We start from the raw sequence: 16,869 nt of genomic DNA, 5'->3' as shown, positions 1-16,869 counted from the left end.
GTTTACTTTCCTGCTGGTACCACAGGGACTTCTTGCACTACCAACTGTAAGAGACTGTTATATAACTTATTGTTTAACTTTGAGAATAACAGTCTGTCTGTGAAAGAGAGATATGTTCAGTCAATCTGGAGAAAAGGCAAGAAAATGCCATTTAAACAGAAAAGCATGGGAAGCTCCTGTTTTCCCAGAATACCTATGACATTGCCAAGGTTTTAAAAATCTTCATACCAGACTGCCCTCTGCTGGGCTGTTATTAAATTAAATTCCATCCCTGCTTTTCACCACTGTCCCAGAAATGCTTATGCTTTTTCTAGACTAATGAAAAGATTATTTTTCCAAAACTTACATATCTGACTAAAAAAACCAGAATTTTTCCCTCAGAAACAATCCATTCAAGTGAAGAGCTGGAAATGCATCTGTATTTTTCTGCCAACACCATTTTCAGCACCACAGATTTTGTTTAAATCAAGCATGCTTGGGGTTGGTGCTGAATGTATAATAAGGAAAAGCACCCTGAAGCTATTTGCTTGGATACTGTCTTGTAAATATATTAAGCTGACAAAATTTTATACAACCCTGTTTTGTCCTTATGAATGAGCTAGTTTCCTATCTCCACTGAGAATACACTCTGACTCCCTACAGCAGACTTGAGATTATATTTTCTGAAATATCATGGCAACATTATTAATTCTGCAGTCTCTGAAGAATTTTCTTGTCAGGTGCTTTTCACTTGCAAGTGAGGTATTTCTCTTCCTTGACCGTGGTTGCAAGACCTGCAAATTCTGTTCAAACCTAGGTATGAAAATTCAACTCTCCCTCCACCATGGAGAAAGGTTTGGTACTAGAACACCTACACTACAAATCAACTGTTTTCATGGAAGCTTATGTAAAACATAATGTCTCTAGCTAGTGGGACTAGTAAAGTTGGTAAAATAAAAACATTTTTTTATTTATCTGACAAAAACACATGAAAACATGCATTTTATAACATGTTGTGCTGTGCAAAGTTGTATTTTAAAATCTATGGCAGCATCTTAGCACCAAAGAAGTAAATTCAGGATAGCACCAAACAGCCATATAACTTGATTTGGACTAATGATATTTTAATTTTTCCCCCACTACTTTGTGGTCTTCCACTTTCTAAACACTTAGAAAAAGCTGGCCAGAAAACTTATTGAAATGGCCTGCAAAGAAGATTTTTAGTCCATTGCACAAGGACAAAACCACATTTTGCAACTACACTGTTTTGGTTTGGGTTTTGTTGTTTGGTTTTTTTTTTAAATTGCAGAATATTTTTCTCTGACCGTTAAAAGTACCTTTGTTTTCTGTCAGCCTACAGTAAAGACAGCTCTAACATTTTCATGGGTAAATGTGTTTGGAAGTGACACAAACTGATGATCACATTTTCCAAAAGAGGTTCTTGCAGAGAAAAGTACTTGCAGGAACTGAGTACCCCAAACCAGGCTAAAACCACTTCATATTCATCAAAAGTGTCAGACAAAAACGAGACCAACATAGAAACAAAAAGTACTGATCAAACACGGTAGGCAGGAGAGTACAGAGTATTAAAAGTATTCATCCACAGGGAAAACATCAGTTCCCTGATAAATAGAATGACCATCACTACATTCCAGCAGCACTTCAAATAAGGGCACTTAACTGCACGTTGCCAAATCTAATATGGGGAATAAAACACATTAATTGCAAAAGGGTTACTGGGATTTTGCACTATAAAGCAGTAGTTCAACAAAATCAGCTAAGGAAATAAATTCCATTTCCAACAACACAGTCTGTACCATATGTGTGCTGATAAAACTTATAGGGAAATTTGGAGTTCTCCAATTGTACATAGATTTTTAACAGATTTTGACTTGTATATCTCCATTCCTCAATTAAGAAGGACAGATATATTTATTTTTTCAGGGAAGACATTGCAAAATTAAATATAATCAAAAAATATAAGGCAGGGAATATCCAGACAATGGATATTATAATAAGCTTTTTGTGCAGGAAGTACAAGCTGGGGCTAAACACTGACCAAGAATAAACAAGAACAGTGACACACTGTCCATCAAATGATCTTCTCTGTCTTGAAATTTGTGTCAGGCAGAATGACCTCAGTGAAGAAAAAGGGTATATGATTGTGTCATTGCAGGCTGGAGGAGTGATTTGAAGTAAATTAGGCAGTCTTATTTTCAGAAATTCTAAATCAATGATTCTTAGTTCAATTGTCAACTCCACAACACTAATAAAAAGTGTTCTTTTAACAAAATATTTTCAAATTAATACTCACTTTCACTTGTTAGAATCTGAAAAACAGAATATGATAGTGGTAAGGTGCAGGACATTTACAATACCTCAGCTCCACCCATCCATTTTGGTTCATCAGGAAATTCAGCACACAGGATATCATCTGACTGGTTAGTTCCTAATACGTGATAATACAGCTTTTGATGCAGATTAGTGGAGGTCTCAGTACCTAGTGAAATGCAGATATTTAAACTAGTAAGTTCGCACAAAAAATGCAACAATCATATGAAACCCTTAGAAACTTGTGTATCCCTTTGTATATGAAATAGAAATTCAGAAGAGAGGACTAGGAATGGTTGCAATCTACAACCATTCCCCTCCAAACAAACACCATCCTACTAAACAAGATAAAACCTCATGCTGGAAACCTGTTTAAAAAGTAACCCTTTACTTTTATTGTTGATAACAAATCTTCACATTTGAAGAAGGTATCATTTCAAGCTTTGCTTTCTAGAAATAAAAGCAAGCAAAGTGAAGAAAACGAAGAATCCCTGCCACTCTCTAATTACATTTTCCTTTCCATTTCACCCAGTGCAATTAAGGGGAGATTTACTGCTAATTACATTCCGAGAAACCTTCATACTTCCATTTGCTGAAAATATAAAAGTGATGTATTTTAAAGCACTGTATGAGGTACCACTTGATTTAATTTTTAAAAAAATTTCATTCTTGCAACATTTTCCAACACTTCAGCTTTTGAACTACAAACAAGAGGTAAAAAAAACCTCAACAAAACAAGGCTGGTGTCTATCTTGCCAGTCTGGCAAAATTACAGCCTTCAAAAGAAAATACGGAGGTAAAATTCAGGCTCTCTCCAGTTTAGTGAAGAGCACATCTCCAGAAGAAACTTTTCAGTAGCTCTGCCTTATAATAAAAGCTACTAAATTCCTTCCCCCTTGATGCTCCTCCGCAATTTATTCCACTGTGTGCGGTGCTCCTTGAATTTTGCTAGCATAAACATTTCGTTTTGCTTTGCTGTGAACCACACATGAATTAATCTGTTTGAACAAGAGAAACCTTATGCCTCACATTGCTATTCATCAGGTCAATCTCCCAAAGCAGTTTATCTATGCCCACACAAATGCATTAGGGAAAAGATCTAAGTAAGTTTCCAGCAGGCATCAAATTCTAATCAACACCACCAACAATATGGAACCTAAGTAAATCATCCCAGAGGAAAAGAAAGGGAGCAGCAAACTTTGAGAAAAAGAGGGCCAGGCAGACAAAAAGTGATTCATACTAACTGAACATAGGCTTTTTGGAGATACAAGAAAATTTGATCTCTAACTGCACAACCAATACAGCCACTTATTTTAATATAGATTTGTAGAGCTAATTGTTGCACCAATTCACTGCAAAAGTGATTCTGCTTCCACACAGCATGCAATTACAATGGTCATACCTACCATCACTTTTCCCATCTTGTTGTGGGTAGCTGTTATAGAACATGCCTTTTCCATCATGGGTCCATGCCATGCAACTGAATTTAACTCTCTCCAGTGTATCTGGGAGATCCTCAGGACCTTCTACTTTCATAAACTTAATAGTAATCCAATCAGAGCCACTAGAACTCAGGCCATATGCAAAGTATTCACCGTCTTCACTGAATGCATAACCTAGGAAATCAGAAACAAACAAAATGAAGAGAGATTAAACTGGGATACTAGTTAAAGAAACTGCTCACCAAACAGTAAGAGGAGATTTATTTTCTAAAAACACTGCAAGACACTACATCTGCTATCACTCAGGAGTCACACCACTTTGTCCAACTATGTGGAATTCTCAATTAATTTGCAGATCCAAGTTTAGGCACAGATACTCAGTAAGTGCATCCATATTCAGTAACATAAATTGTGCCAAACCAATTATGGTTTGAATCATATTTCTTCTACTGCCTGCCCTAAGCTTGGCAGGAAGAGCTAGAAAATTAAAATAGGTGGAGAACTTGAGTGAAACTTTAAGAGAAACAGTACCAAAGAAGCTAACAAAGATGCAAGCTGTATACTGAAATAGTGCAAATACCACTTAAAAAATGGAGTCACTGAAAACTAGACCCTTTAAAACCCTGAAAACTGAAGTAACTGGGAAACTACTAGCATGCAAATGGTTAATTACCAGTATTCTCAGCTAAGACTGTGATATATATTTCACTTTATCCAAACAGTGATAAGACAATAAAAAGCTTCCATTTTAGCTGATGAAGATCAAATTCATGCTTGCAAATCAAGTCAAGCGAAGAGACTGAATTACCACGGCCTGTACAGACCTGAAAGCATCAACCAAAAAAACAACCTAAGAAAGAGTTGCATTTCACGGACATGACAGTTTTGAGAGGCACTCAATATATTCTCTCCCAAAAGAATGTAAGAGTGGCAATTCTGATTCAGAACAATTCCATCTAGTTGTCCTCAGGAGTAACCACAATGTGATACCTACACAAGAATAACCACATAATCATGGAATGGTTTGGTTGGAAGGGATCTTAAAAATCATCTAGTTCCTACCCTCCTGCTGTAGACAGGGACGCCTTCCACTAGACAAAGGTTGCTCAAAGATCTGTCAAACCTGGCCTTGAACACTTTCAGGTGTGGGAAATGCACAACTTCTCTGGGCAACCTGTACCAGTGCCTCACCACCTTCACAGTAAATAATTTTTTGATAATATCTAATCTAAACCTCTTTCAGTTTAAAACCATTCTCCCTTGTCCTATCACTACATGCCCTTGTAAAAAGTCCCTCTCCAGCTTTCTTGTAGGCCCCATTTGGGTACAGAAAAGCTACTAGAGGGTCATCCCACAGCTTTCTCTTTTCCAGGCTGAATAATCTCAACTCTCTCAGCCCTTCATCATAGGTGAGGTGCTTCAGCCCTCTGATCTTTTCATGGCCCTCTTCTGGACTTCCTCCAACAGGTCCTGGAATGGGGCCTAGATTTAGACACAGTGCTCCAGGCAGAGTCTCACAGGAGCCCAGTGGAGGGGCAGAATCCCATCCCTTGCCCTGCTGGCCATGCTGCTTTGGATGCAGCCCAGGATTAAATCTCTTTCTGGGCTGCAAGTTCACAGTGCTGACTCACATCCAGCCTCTCATCCACCAGGACCCCCAAGCCCTTGGTAGCAAGGATGCTCTCAATCTCTTCATTCCGCAGCCTGTGCTGATACTGTGCAATGCAAGCACAAGAACAAAATGCAGGAATAAATGCAAGAACAATGCAAGCACATGTAATATTTCCCTCAAATATTCTTATTGCCTCCAACCATATTTAGTTTAGCCAACTCCTTTTCCATGCAGTAGTTGGCTAATAGTCCTGAATGTTTCCCTTCTCCTTGATTATGTCCAGCTTGCTTTCTTCCACTACCAACATCTATTGGTAAGGGTACTACAGATCTACTTCTTGCAGCATGAACCATCACCTTCTTCTGTTTGCTTGGGACTTGACTGCTTTGATATTGATATTCCCTCATTCTTATAATAGAAAAATGACTAATCAACCCTTATTCCTTCTCTCCATCCTGCAGATGGAATGATTCTGCAGACCTCTAATATCCTTGCTAAATTGTCCCTTTTCCAAGCTGATTAATCCAGGCACACTCAGTTTTTCCTTTGATTGTTCCTACTGCCCTCCTCCAACCTGTATTTCAGAGCCCCTTTTGAGCTGAGGAGACTGGGACTTGATCTAGTGTTAAATGGTACAGTATAAACTCCTGGGTTGCTAATGTAACTGCGTCTCCTTGTTTTGTTCTCTGTTTCATATAATGACAGAATCATGAGGGTTGGAAAAGACCTCCAAGAGTTCAATCTTTGACTGATCACCTTGTCAACTAAATCTCAGCACTGAGTGTCACACTGAGTTTTTCTTGAATGCTTCCAGGGAGAAACTTCTTCCTGATGAATAAATTGGCATTTGATGTACTTGTTCAGCTCCTACCAAGAATCAAGTCGACATTTTCATGGAATTGCACGTTACACTCCAAGCACTGCTCCCAAGAGGTCATCATGAGCTCAAGAGTTCACTCCATCCATTCCTCCAGAAATGAAGTTAGGATTGTTTGTTCCTCTGTGCATCACTTAATTTATCTGCACAAAGACTTTTACCTGTTAATTTATTGCCTACTTAAATTATTACTAAGGTCTTCCTGCAACTCTTTAGTCATTCTTCAACCAGGAGTAACTTTGTACTGTCACCAATTATTGCCACCTCACTGCTCACTCCTTTTTCTAGTATGCTCACAGATGAACACTGCAAATCCTAGCACAGTCCTTGACAGGACTTTACTTGATAGCCATTCAGTTTTTCCTTCCCTGTCCTTAAATCAATTATTAATCAACACTGGGAGTTTTTCCTCTTGTTACACAGCTGTTGATTTTCTAAGTGCATTTGGAAGGAGACTATGCCTTAAGACTTCTAAAAATACTAGAAGAATCTCTAAAAATTCTAGAGATTATATGAATGTAATATACACAGATTAAGGCAGGGCTTCACTATTTTTCATAAAAAAAAGCCATATTGATTCTTTTCAGCTAGGTCACTTTAAGAGAAACATTCACTAATTCTGACGGCTGTTTTTATTAACTGTCCTTGAGGACTTTGAGAACTTCTAGTTCCAAGAGTCTGCTTCTAAAAATGAGCAAGGAGGGAGTGAAAATTGACAGCTAAGAGAAGTTACAGCTTTAGTGAACACAAACAATTTTGTGATTATAGAAGTTAATGCTATGTTCCTTCATAGTCTCTTACTTTAACTTGTCGGCTTGTGTTAAAGCTGCAAAATACAAATTTAAGATAACTAATCACTATAAAAACAAACTTTTTTTCCTTGCTATGGACAGCCTCAAGAGCTGCTCATATTTCACTGGAAACCTGTTACTGATTTGTGAAAAAAAGCATTGGGAAAGTGAACCAGGTTAATTGTGGATACAAGGTAGATTTAGAAATGTTCTTCTGACACACCGTACAAATCCACATAGGGCTATTGTAATTACTTAGATTAAATTTCCAGCTTCTGCTGAAGACTGAGTCTTACTCAGCAGGAACTGCTGTCTCACTAACCTCGTAAGGCCACTGTGCCATCATCAGAAAGCTTATTTGGATCAAGAAAAACTTTGGCATCAGCATCCAAGGAATCTTGTACATATAAAACTCGCTGATTCTGGAGCCCGGTATTGTAGAAGTGAAAATACCTAAAAAGAACACAAGAGGGAAAAATTAAGTAGGAAGAACTCTGATCTTCAGTTAGGCAAGCACAAAAAAACTTGTATAAAGTTGTCATGAAGTGAATAAAAGACAGATGAACAGGTTAGGGAAACACAAGTTTCACAGCAGAGTAGGAGTCATGGCTAGGATGGATTCAAAATATCATTTAAAAATAAAAGTTGCATTGCCACAGTGCATTTCAAAGAATTCTAAGTATACTATAAACTCCACATAACTGTCTATGTTAAACAACTCTGGCAGCTGCAGCATTTCTCTGTTACAAGCACTGGCACAGGTTCCCATCCCTTATGTTCTCAGCTTTGTCATTCATACAGCTGCTCTCAATCCATGCTAGGTGACAGACATGCTCAAATCAAATAGAACCAAAACTGTTTCAATGTCCTTACAAATGTGTGTTTCAAAAAGTTGTAGGAACAGACAATGACAGAGCTGTCTTTAGTGAGTGATACTCTTCATCATCCTAAGACACATCCTAAGACACCACAGAGCTCACAGAAATTAACACCCATCTTCACTGTACTTTACTATACAAACACATATCTTAAAAAAACAGGCAGCAGCTTTGCCTGGGGGAACAGGAGAATTTACAGAGCAACATTCAAATCTAAATATAAGTTCATCTATTCCCTAAGGCTGACAAGTACTTGGGTACAAACATGGGAACTTGGTAAAGCCAGAAGAGGAAAATATACTCACAAGGCTTGGTTAACAATATCAGCTAGTAATACGTTCAAGTAATAACAGTAATGTTCAGCAAGTGCAAAACTGAAAGATTCAAATAAATAGAAGAAAAAGAAAAGTAATTTTCTATTTGATCAGCCATTTTCTTGATAATTCCATTTCTGCAATGCTGGGCAACAAGCTGGGAAGCAAAGGTCCAGCAATGAGACAGACACAGCACCTCCCTGGGCACCTTTCCCTTCTGCAGACTCCACAGAACAACTCCTCAGACACTGCCCTTCAGCAGCTATCCTTCATCAGAAAACCAGAGTGGTTAAATTTAAGGATTTTTAAGTGTCATGAGCAGTTCAGAAAATTCTTCAAATAGAATAGTTCCTTTCCCCACACCTTACTGACTGTTATTTAAATTGGTAGAGACCTCTTGATCACCTCAAACACCACAACATAGGGATTATCTATTATATTTGAACTGCTCTGATTTAAATCCAGCACATGTCAAGAAATAGAGTATCCCCCAGAAAGACTAAAATAATATCTATTAAAGTTGAAGTAAAGTGTCATGAATTACAAGCACATCGAGCTCTTGGCACAAATGTTCTTCCTGGAGGACAGTCAGCTGCATTAAATAAAGAATTTGTATCTGTTAGCAGAGACTGCATTTATCACTGCCAGCCCTCCTGCAACATTAGGCCTTAACAGCACTGAAGGTAACAACGCCCAGACATGTTTGCATGCACAGGGAGAATGGGTCAGAGAACCCAGAGCAGACACTGACCACACCTGGTCACCTGCTACATCTGCATGAGCATCACATACAAACTAACAAGCTTTGCCTGACTCACTCAGTAAGGCAAACTTCCCCAGATGCAGCACTGTCCTAAACAGCTCCACTGCCTCTGGGCTTAAACCTCACACCTCTACACACTCACATGTTGTGCCACATCCAATTAAAATTCACATTAAATCCAACAACAGCTTGGGCTCACTCCCCACCGTATACCTTCAACAAACCCCACACAGAACAGAATTTCCCTCCTTTAGTAGTATCAGTCAGTGCCTTCCTCACAGCAAAGATCACTAAAACAAATCCCCCTCAATATCTGTGTAGAAATCTTAAGGCAACAAGATATCCTTTCTTTCTCATCATCTGTGGATTATGGTGAACACATGAATGACATACCTGGGTGCCCACTCAACAAAGATAAAACAAATTGAAAATATTGAAAAATATTATCTGTGTTTCCCATTATTAAGAGTGGCTGGTTGTTTGCACTACCTCTTTATTAACTTCTGAAACAATCTTTAGATGTAGTTAAGTCCCTTTACTCCCTTTCTCTAGAAGCTTGATAATGTTTCTAAAAGAAGTCACATTAAATTCAGTAGCAGCTGCAGCCAGCCTCCAGATCTTGGGAAAGACACAGAAACACCATTTCTTCACCTGGCCACAGATTTAAAACAGGGATATGAATAGGTAAGGCACTGGAATATAGCAGGATTTCTTTGTTTCTGAGAAAACAGATCTTTTTCCATCAGTTGCTCTAAGTCCTCCAAGTGATTTTTCCTATATACCCTGCAGCTACAGCTTTTCACAAGGGAATTCCTTCTGCTTTTCACTGGCTATCACTAAATAAAAAAAGCCTACCAGCTGCTCAACGAATGACCAGTGTAAGAGCAGGGTTCTAGCAAATATCACACATGATGAGCTTATTCTGTTTTCAGAGAACATGCCTTTAACTATACTGACAGTGACCAAGCCTTTCTGAAAGGAACTACTCAAAGCTTTACATTTACAATAATTATTCTACAAAATCGTCTAAGTTCTGATAAACTCAAAAATTCTTCTTATAAAAGAAAAGACAATAAAAGAAGAAGATAATATGATTGGGAACTGGAGAGAGTGAAGCACTTTTTGCTCTGCATCATGCAACCACACATGTTAACATTGGCTTAGTTTTCTTACTTAGCAACTATAAAAAAATAAATACAAATATAGTTTGTTTTCCTAATTAATAGTTGCTTCTGACTTGCTTCACATTCATCACCACCTCCAAAGACATTCCTCACATACCTTTTTCCTTTCTTGAAGTGGCAGCTGTACTTAGGATAATCATAGAGTTCAGTCATTCGTTCCTTGAACAGCCCTCTCACAGGACACTGCTCGAGAAAGGGAACTGTGAGCTTGTTCTGAGCCTCCACAAAGGCCTGAAAGAAAACAACCAAAAAATATAAACTCAAGCAGAAATGCCTATTCTCTACAGAAAACATTTTCAGAAGCAATGCATCACAGACATCTTTCCCCCATATAGATTATGCAGTGTCACACCTGAAGAATCCTACATGCTTATTTGCATTATGCCACAATTCTTTAATAGGACTCAATTTATATCTTGAATAATGACTCTCAAGGGCATACACTGGAGTAACCAGCCAGGAGACAAGACAGTCCTGCCTTTCCCCTTAAAAAACCCCAAAACAACTACCAAAGAAACCCTTAGCAAACAAAAACCCAAACAAATACACAAAAAAAATCCCCAAAACTTAAGGTAACAAGTTCCAAAAGCACACCATGCTTTTAAAAACTCTCATATTTGCCCAATAGACAAATATTGCCCACAGACTGCACTATTATTTCAGGAGGTGGGAAGAGCTTTAAGATGACACAAAATGCCATGTGTATCATCTGTTCATATTATTAACATAACACACAGAATTAGTCCCAATCAGTATTTCATGATAAGCCCAAAGTACTGCTCAAAGATCAGTTCTTAGGAAAAAAATACTAATCTCTGAAAACTTTGGGAAGTCTGCTTTCTTTAGAACACTCCAGCTCCCATCACAAACACTTATGGACAGTGATCAATACCATTACCACTCCAGCTGTTTGTTGCATGCATGGAAAACCTGGTGCTCTGTTGGTGTTTCATCATCCCTATTTATAGCATGGTACATTAACCTAAAATTAATACCTAAGCATCTTAAGGTGAACCACAGCTGCCAACAAGCAGACATGCAGGCTTTTCTGCCTCTAACATGAAGGTAGGAGAGGACACTGTGTGTGGCTCTAACTCACAGCCAAATGTCGCAGTGGCAGCTGCAGTGGCACCCTCGACCTCCAGCTCCTCACCTCCAGCACAAAATCCTGTCCACTCATCCCTTGCTTACAAGGGGCTCCTTTCCAGGAGAGGGTTTGAAAGAGCCTGTTGTTTCTACCTGTCCTGAATCTGTTACAGGCAATCAGATCAATGCATTCTGAGTTACACCTTCATTGCATGACCCACAGGAACAGCAGGGCTACAATCCACATTGCACAACTTGTTCTCCACAGATCTCCAGAAAAGCCAGTGACTGTACAGGAGAGTAACTGGCACACACTTACCAGCTGCTATCAGTGTTTAGTCGTGTATTAATTCTTCAGGTGAAGAATTAATATGTGCACAGCACATCCCATTGGTAAGTCATGCAGCCTCCACATTGCATTGCTATAATCATTCCCCCATCAGATGGTGAAAGAACTTAATTAAATCTACCCAAAAATTATGTGTATCTGAATTGGTTTCTCTAAATGGAAACATGTGAATTTCAAAGACCACATACACAAAAATATGGACTGCGGATTCTATACAAATAAACAAAATTCTCCCAGTCCTGTGACATTTTCAGAGAAATGGTGGCTTATAAAAACATGTGCAAGACCATCTAGTGTACTGGACAAGCTAAAGCACTTTCCAGTTACATGCAGGGAACAGAAATTGGCACACACCTTTGTCTCATCCATCAATAACATGACCAAAATGACAACATTGCTGCAAGGGTATACTTGAACTGTGTGTTACCCATTTTTAACTGCATAGACACATCTTACCACATCTGCTTTCATTAGTTATATTTAAAGAAACACAGACTTTTCCTTACAAGCATTTGTTGCCCAAGAGCATGCTTACAGACTAATTACACTCACACCTGTATCACTCTTCATTTTGCTTTTACAGGAACTTAATATATTTTTCTCATTTCCAATCAGTATGCACCAAAGATTCTTAAGATTATTTGTAAATGGAATGCCACAGCTGCATGAAAAAGGAGCAAGGAATTACAGATTTTTCAAAGAGTTTTGTGGAGAAGAATACAGTCCACTTTGGAAACTTTCTGTTTCCACACTTTGAGTGTGAAGTTACACTCATGTTTAAAAGCAATACATAATTGAAATATTGCTCTAGATAAAGTACAAGAACATATGTCAGCAGAAACTCTCACAGTAAACAACTTCACCCACCACGCTGAGCTAAACAGATGCCACCAAACTTCAGGTGTAACAGTAACTGTATGCCTTCATGAACCTAGAGAGAAAGATTTTTATTGTACCTGTGGGTATCTGCATCTGACAATGTATCATAAGCCTTGAACCAGGGCAGACTTTGCTAGCAGCAGAAAGGAAAGAGTAAGGGTCCAAGTAAAGTAAATTCTTATGGCTGCTTTGGAAGATAAGGTAATTTGAAAAGCAGAACAATTTTTGAAGCATTGTACTAGCAGTAGAGATGGTCTACTTGAGGCTGAAGTGTCTGGCCATTAAGTAGGCCAACTGTCATTCTAAAATAACAGTCAAACTGAATTTCATCTAAGAAACGCCACAACTTCTTTTTAACCATGCTTTTCTACAATGTATCACCTTTTAACATTCTACTAAGCCACTCTATCCAGATAATTATTCCACTGACAGTATATACTTTCCATGAAAAAGCCTTAGAATAGAAACTGTTTTAACATGACCAGTCTTTGTTATTACTCTGCAAAGCATTTACAGTTCATATATATATTCAGCCAATGTTAGCTCAGTGAATTCCTACAAGAGAGCACATACCTTTCTACGTATTACAAAGAAAAATTTATTAGAGTTCTTGTGACTTCCAAGGGCAATTGGAAAATTAATCAAAACATGAACAAAACACTGGTCTATTATCAAATCCATTTAATTGTAGATTGAGAGTTTCAGTTCTAGTCCTAATTCAATTACACACATGTTCAGAATAGTACAAGCCAACCCCACATGATCCCTGCTTTTTCACCACTTGTCCATCCCTCATGTCTGGAACAAGCTCAGCATTACAGCCTACACTGTCAGTGAGTTGAGGTACTGTACATGACTAAACTAGCAGCAAAAGGCTTTGCTGTAGTTTAAAATGACCTTATTTCCCACAAAGTGTTGAAACAAACAAGAAGTTGGAAGTCCAACTAAGCCAAAGCCAAGACAACAGTGAAAGTGTGGTGTTGCAGTTGTGGCTTATGTCATTACCAGAAGTGTTTCACCAGTGTAGCACATTTCAGCTATGCCAGGGATGTTTCCTCAATCTGTCTTAGAAGTCAACGGCCAAAAAGCAGCAGACCATGAACTTACATTCTGCACTCTCCCCAAAGTGAGACAGGAACTTCCCCACCTGACCACGGATTCATTTTTATTACATTATACACCTTACATATCTGGAGGAGGGAGTTTAGTTACCTTACATATCTGGAGGAGTTGGATTGTGTGCTTGGGTGCCCTTGACTGGTCCAACCAAGCACACACAGGGAAAAAACGTTAATGTTTCTTTTCAGTACGACACCACCACCTTGAACATTCAAACTGGCCAAGAAAAATTGGCACAAGATAAGCACGGGTTTAGTTTTAAAAATTCTGTGATCTAAGTTATATCAAGTATTCCAGACTTTCATAGAACCATAGAATGGTTTGGGTAGGAAAGGACCTTGAAGATCCTTTAGTTAAATGCCATGGGCTGGGGCATTTGCCAGTAAACCAGGTTGCTCAAAGCCCCATTCAACCTTTCCTCCATTAAAACACAGGGAGAAATAATGGCATTGCTGTTGGTGCCACGAAATACCACATGAACTACACCTTTGTTTACTATGCAAGTTTCCAAAAGGTATTGGCAGCTTCTTCAGAAGCAGAGTACCAGTGCATATGGTCTATAAAAGAGAAGCATGTGAAAACAGCTATTCCCATGCAAAGAAGGGCTACCTTCGTCTCCTCACTGTCGGGATCTTCGAGCCAACAGTAGGGATCGCTGATTTTACATCCATGGTAATCCGACACCTGAATTTATAAAAAACAGTCATTTGAAAAAAGACATGCACACAAGCAAATTCTATCCATCAAGGAATGATAAGTCAGCATGAGGAAGGGCATTTGGAATTTCACAAAAGCATACACTGCTAAGGAACAAACACAGAACCAACACATTGCTCCCAGGTGAGTTACAAGTATTACCACTCTTTGGTGATACACCACAGCAGCAGAGTAGTTCTCAGAAAAAAAACACAGAGCACCACAAAAATGGTGAAAGGCACATAAATTCCTTCTACAAGATAAATTAGTAAGCAAAAAAGAAACCCCACCAATCAAACCAAGACCCTTAAGGTTTTCCAGCCAAATTATAAACCCCAATTACTGGATGTACCCAAGGTATGGCTCCTGGTTAAACAAACAGTCTCTGGTTTAGCCCTCCAAACTACTGTTGCCCACAATATGTGCATAATGTGTATATATATATATAAATCGTAATTTAAAAAATAAAATGCCCACCCCCAAAACAACAAACAAAACAAATAAACCACAGAAGATTAATCCATGTGGTTGAATTTACCTGCTTCCTTCCTCCAGTACATAAAAAACTAGATACCTGCTACTAGGGCTTGTCAGTTCAGCCTTACAGTCAACTAGGAAAGTAAATATTTTGGGATTTCTTCCAGCTTTGGCTCATATCGGCAAACATTTTGTTTAAATGCAATGCACAATGCGGTGCACAATGCACAGTGCTTTGAGGAACGCAAAGAAAATCGATCCCATTTTAGCTAAACTTACACTGTAATCCCTTGTGTATCCAGATGCGGTGGAAACACAGGGAGATGAGACTATGTTACAGATGTGCCATCCTATATAAATAGACTATTTGTTCCTCTGCTGACGCTGCTGCAGCCCGGGCGGAGGCCTGGGTTTCCCTGACACGCACCGGTACCGAAGCTCCGGGACGCGCCCCGGGGCTGCTGCTCCCGCGCCCCGCTCCCGCCTCCCGCCCCGCACCGGCTCCCGGCCCCGCACACGCGGGACGTGCCCGGAGGCACCGGCGCAAGGGCCCCAATCCCGCCCTAACGAGCCCCCGGCAGCCGCCGCGGCCCGCGGGCGCGACAAACCCGAGGCTCTCTGCACGGAGCACGCCGGGCGTTCCGCGGCCGCCGCCGAACAAAGCCCCGAGAGCCGAGGCGGCACCGCCGCCCCGAGGCGGCCCCGCCGGCAATGGCGAGCCGGGTGCCCCCGCCCGGGAGGGCCCGGCGGCCGCCGCACACCGGGTGCTGTCCCAGCCAGCGCCCTACTCACGGCGGTCTCGTCGCGATACACCTCGGGGTACTGGAAAGCCGGCATGGCGGGCTGCGGCGGAGAGGGCCGGGAAGCAAAGGAGGCGGAGGAGGAAGAGGAGGAGGAGGAGGCGCGGCGCGGAGGCGGCCGCGGGGCTGGGGCCGTGTTTTGGGTCGCGGCGGCAGCAGCCGGCAGCAGGCGCGCAGCGCGGCACAGGCGCAGCGCCGCCGCCGCCATACGGCCGCCCCCCGCCAGCGCCGTGCGCCGCGCAGCGCCCCCTGCCGGCTCCCGCCGCGCGGGCGGCACGGGGCCGGGCGGCATGGCGGCGGCTGAGGAGCCGGCCCTGCCCGTGCGGCCCCGCCGCCGTTGGACTCTGCTCCCCGCTCCGGGTGCTCCGGCAGGGTTCGGTACCCGGCTGCACCCGGGTTTCATCCTCCTTATAGTAAACGTTTGCCAAAAAATAAAATCGCAGGTTCTCCTTTTCCCGCTCGGCTCCCCAGCCTTGGCACACAGTGAGGAAAGAAGCGGTTCGGGTCTGGCTGGCAGAGGTACCCTGCGCTGGCCCAAAATTAGAGCTGATTCCTAGGTGGGGTTGATTATTTGATTCTGATTCTGTGACTCAAGCAGCTCAAAGCCAGATCATAGAATCACAGAATCGATTAGGGTGGAAAAGACTGAGAGATCATCAACCTGTGACAGAACTCTACCTTGTCAAGTAAACTGTGGCAGTAAGTGCCATATCCAGTCTTTCCTTAAGCACTTTAGAAATGGTGACTCCACCACCTCTCTGGGCACCCCATTCTGATGTCTAATCACCCCTTCTGTGAAGAAATTCCTCCTGATGTCCAACCTAAACCTACCATAGTGCAGCTTAAGACTGAGTCCTCTCGTTCCGTCACTGGTTGCCTGGGAGAAGAGATAGACCCTCACCTGGACAGAACCTCCTTTCGGGGAGCTGTAGAGAGCGATAAGGTCACCCCTGAGCCCTTTCTTCTCCAGGCTAAACTTGGCTTGGTCCACTCAAACCTATAGAGTAGAACCTCTAGTGTGTTTCCATCTAACAGAACTCTACAAGTTTCCAGCGACTCCCCTTCACCCTAGAAGCGAAGGCCAAGTTGGCCACTTGGTCCCAGTGGAGATGGCACTCCAGAGCACCAGCCCGGCTGGCTGATGCTTGTCACCTTTGCTTCAGAGTCACGGTGTGTAGTCCCACACCAGCCTCCACTATGGCCTGCGCAGCCAGGCTGGATGAAAGGGCACTCAGTAAAGGTGTTTCAAGTGTATGACTTCAGGCTCATTCATAAATATTTTTTTTACAATA

The 16,869-nt window shown here is 41.1% G+C and overlaps 1 protein-coding gene across 1 annotated transcript in view; it reads right to left on the bottom strand.

Annotated features, from left to right (window-relative positions):
• PREP (prolyl endopeptidase) overlaps nucleotides 1-15,808 on the bottom strand; it is a 90,589-nt gene extending 74,781 nt beyond the window's left edge. Inside the window, exons 1-6 of the mRNA XM_074536549.1 lie at nucleotides 15,570-15,808; nucleotides 14,214-14,288; nucleotides 10,269-10,402; nucleotides 7,355-7,485; nucleotides 3,717-3,926; nucleotides 2,358-2,479 (exon numbers count right to left, since the gene is read on the bottom strand). Of these exons, the coding sequence (XP_074392650.1) occupies nucleotides 2,358-2,479; nucleotides 3,717-3,926; nucleotides 7,355-7,485; nucleotides 10,269-10,402; nucleotides 14,214-14,288; nucleotides 15,570-15,785 (888 nt within the window). The 5' untranslated portion in view covers nucleotides 15,786-15,808. The remainder of the gene's footprint in view (nucleotides 1-2,357; nucleotides 2,480-3,716; nucleotides 3,927-7,354; nucleotides 7,486-10,268; nucleotides 10,403-14,213; nucleotides 14,289-15,569) is intronic.
• Nucleotides 15,809-16,869: the final 1,061 nt, after the last annotated feature.

The sequence above is a fragment of the Zonotrichia albicollis genome, chromosome 3, assembly GCF_047830755.1.
Source record: "Zonotrichia albicollis isolate bZonAlb1 chromosome 3, bZonAlb1.hap1, whole genome shotgun sequence".
Classification (NCBI taxonomy): Eukaryota; Metazoa; Chordata; class Aves; order Passeriformes; family Passerellidae; genus Zonotrichia; species Zonotrichia albicollis.
The sequence above is the reverse complement of the archived record's forward strand: the minus strand, read 5'-3'. Positions and strand labels throughout refer to the sequence as shown.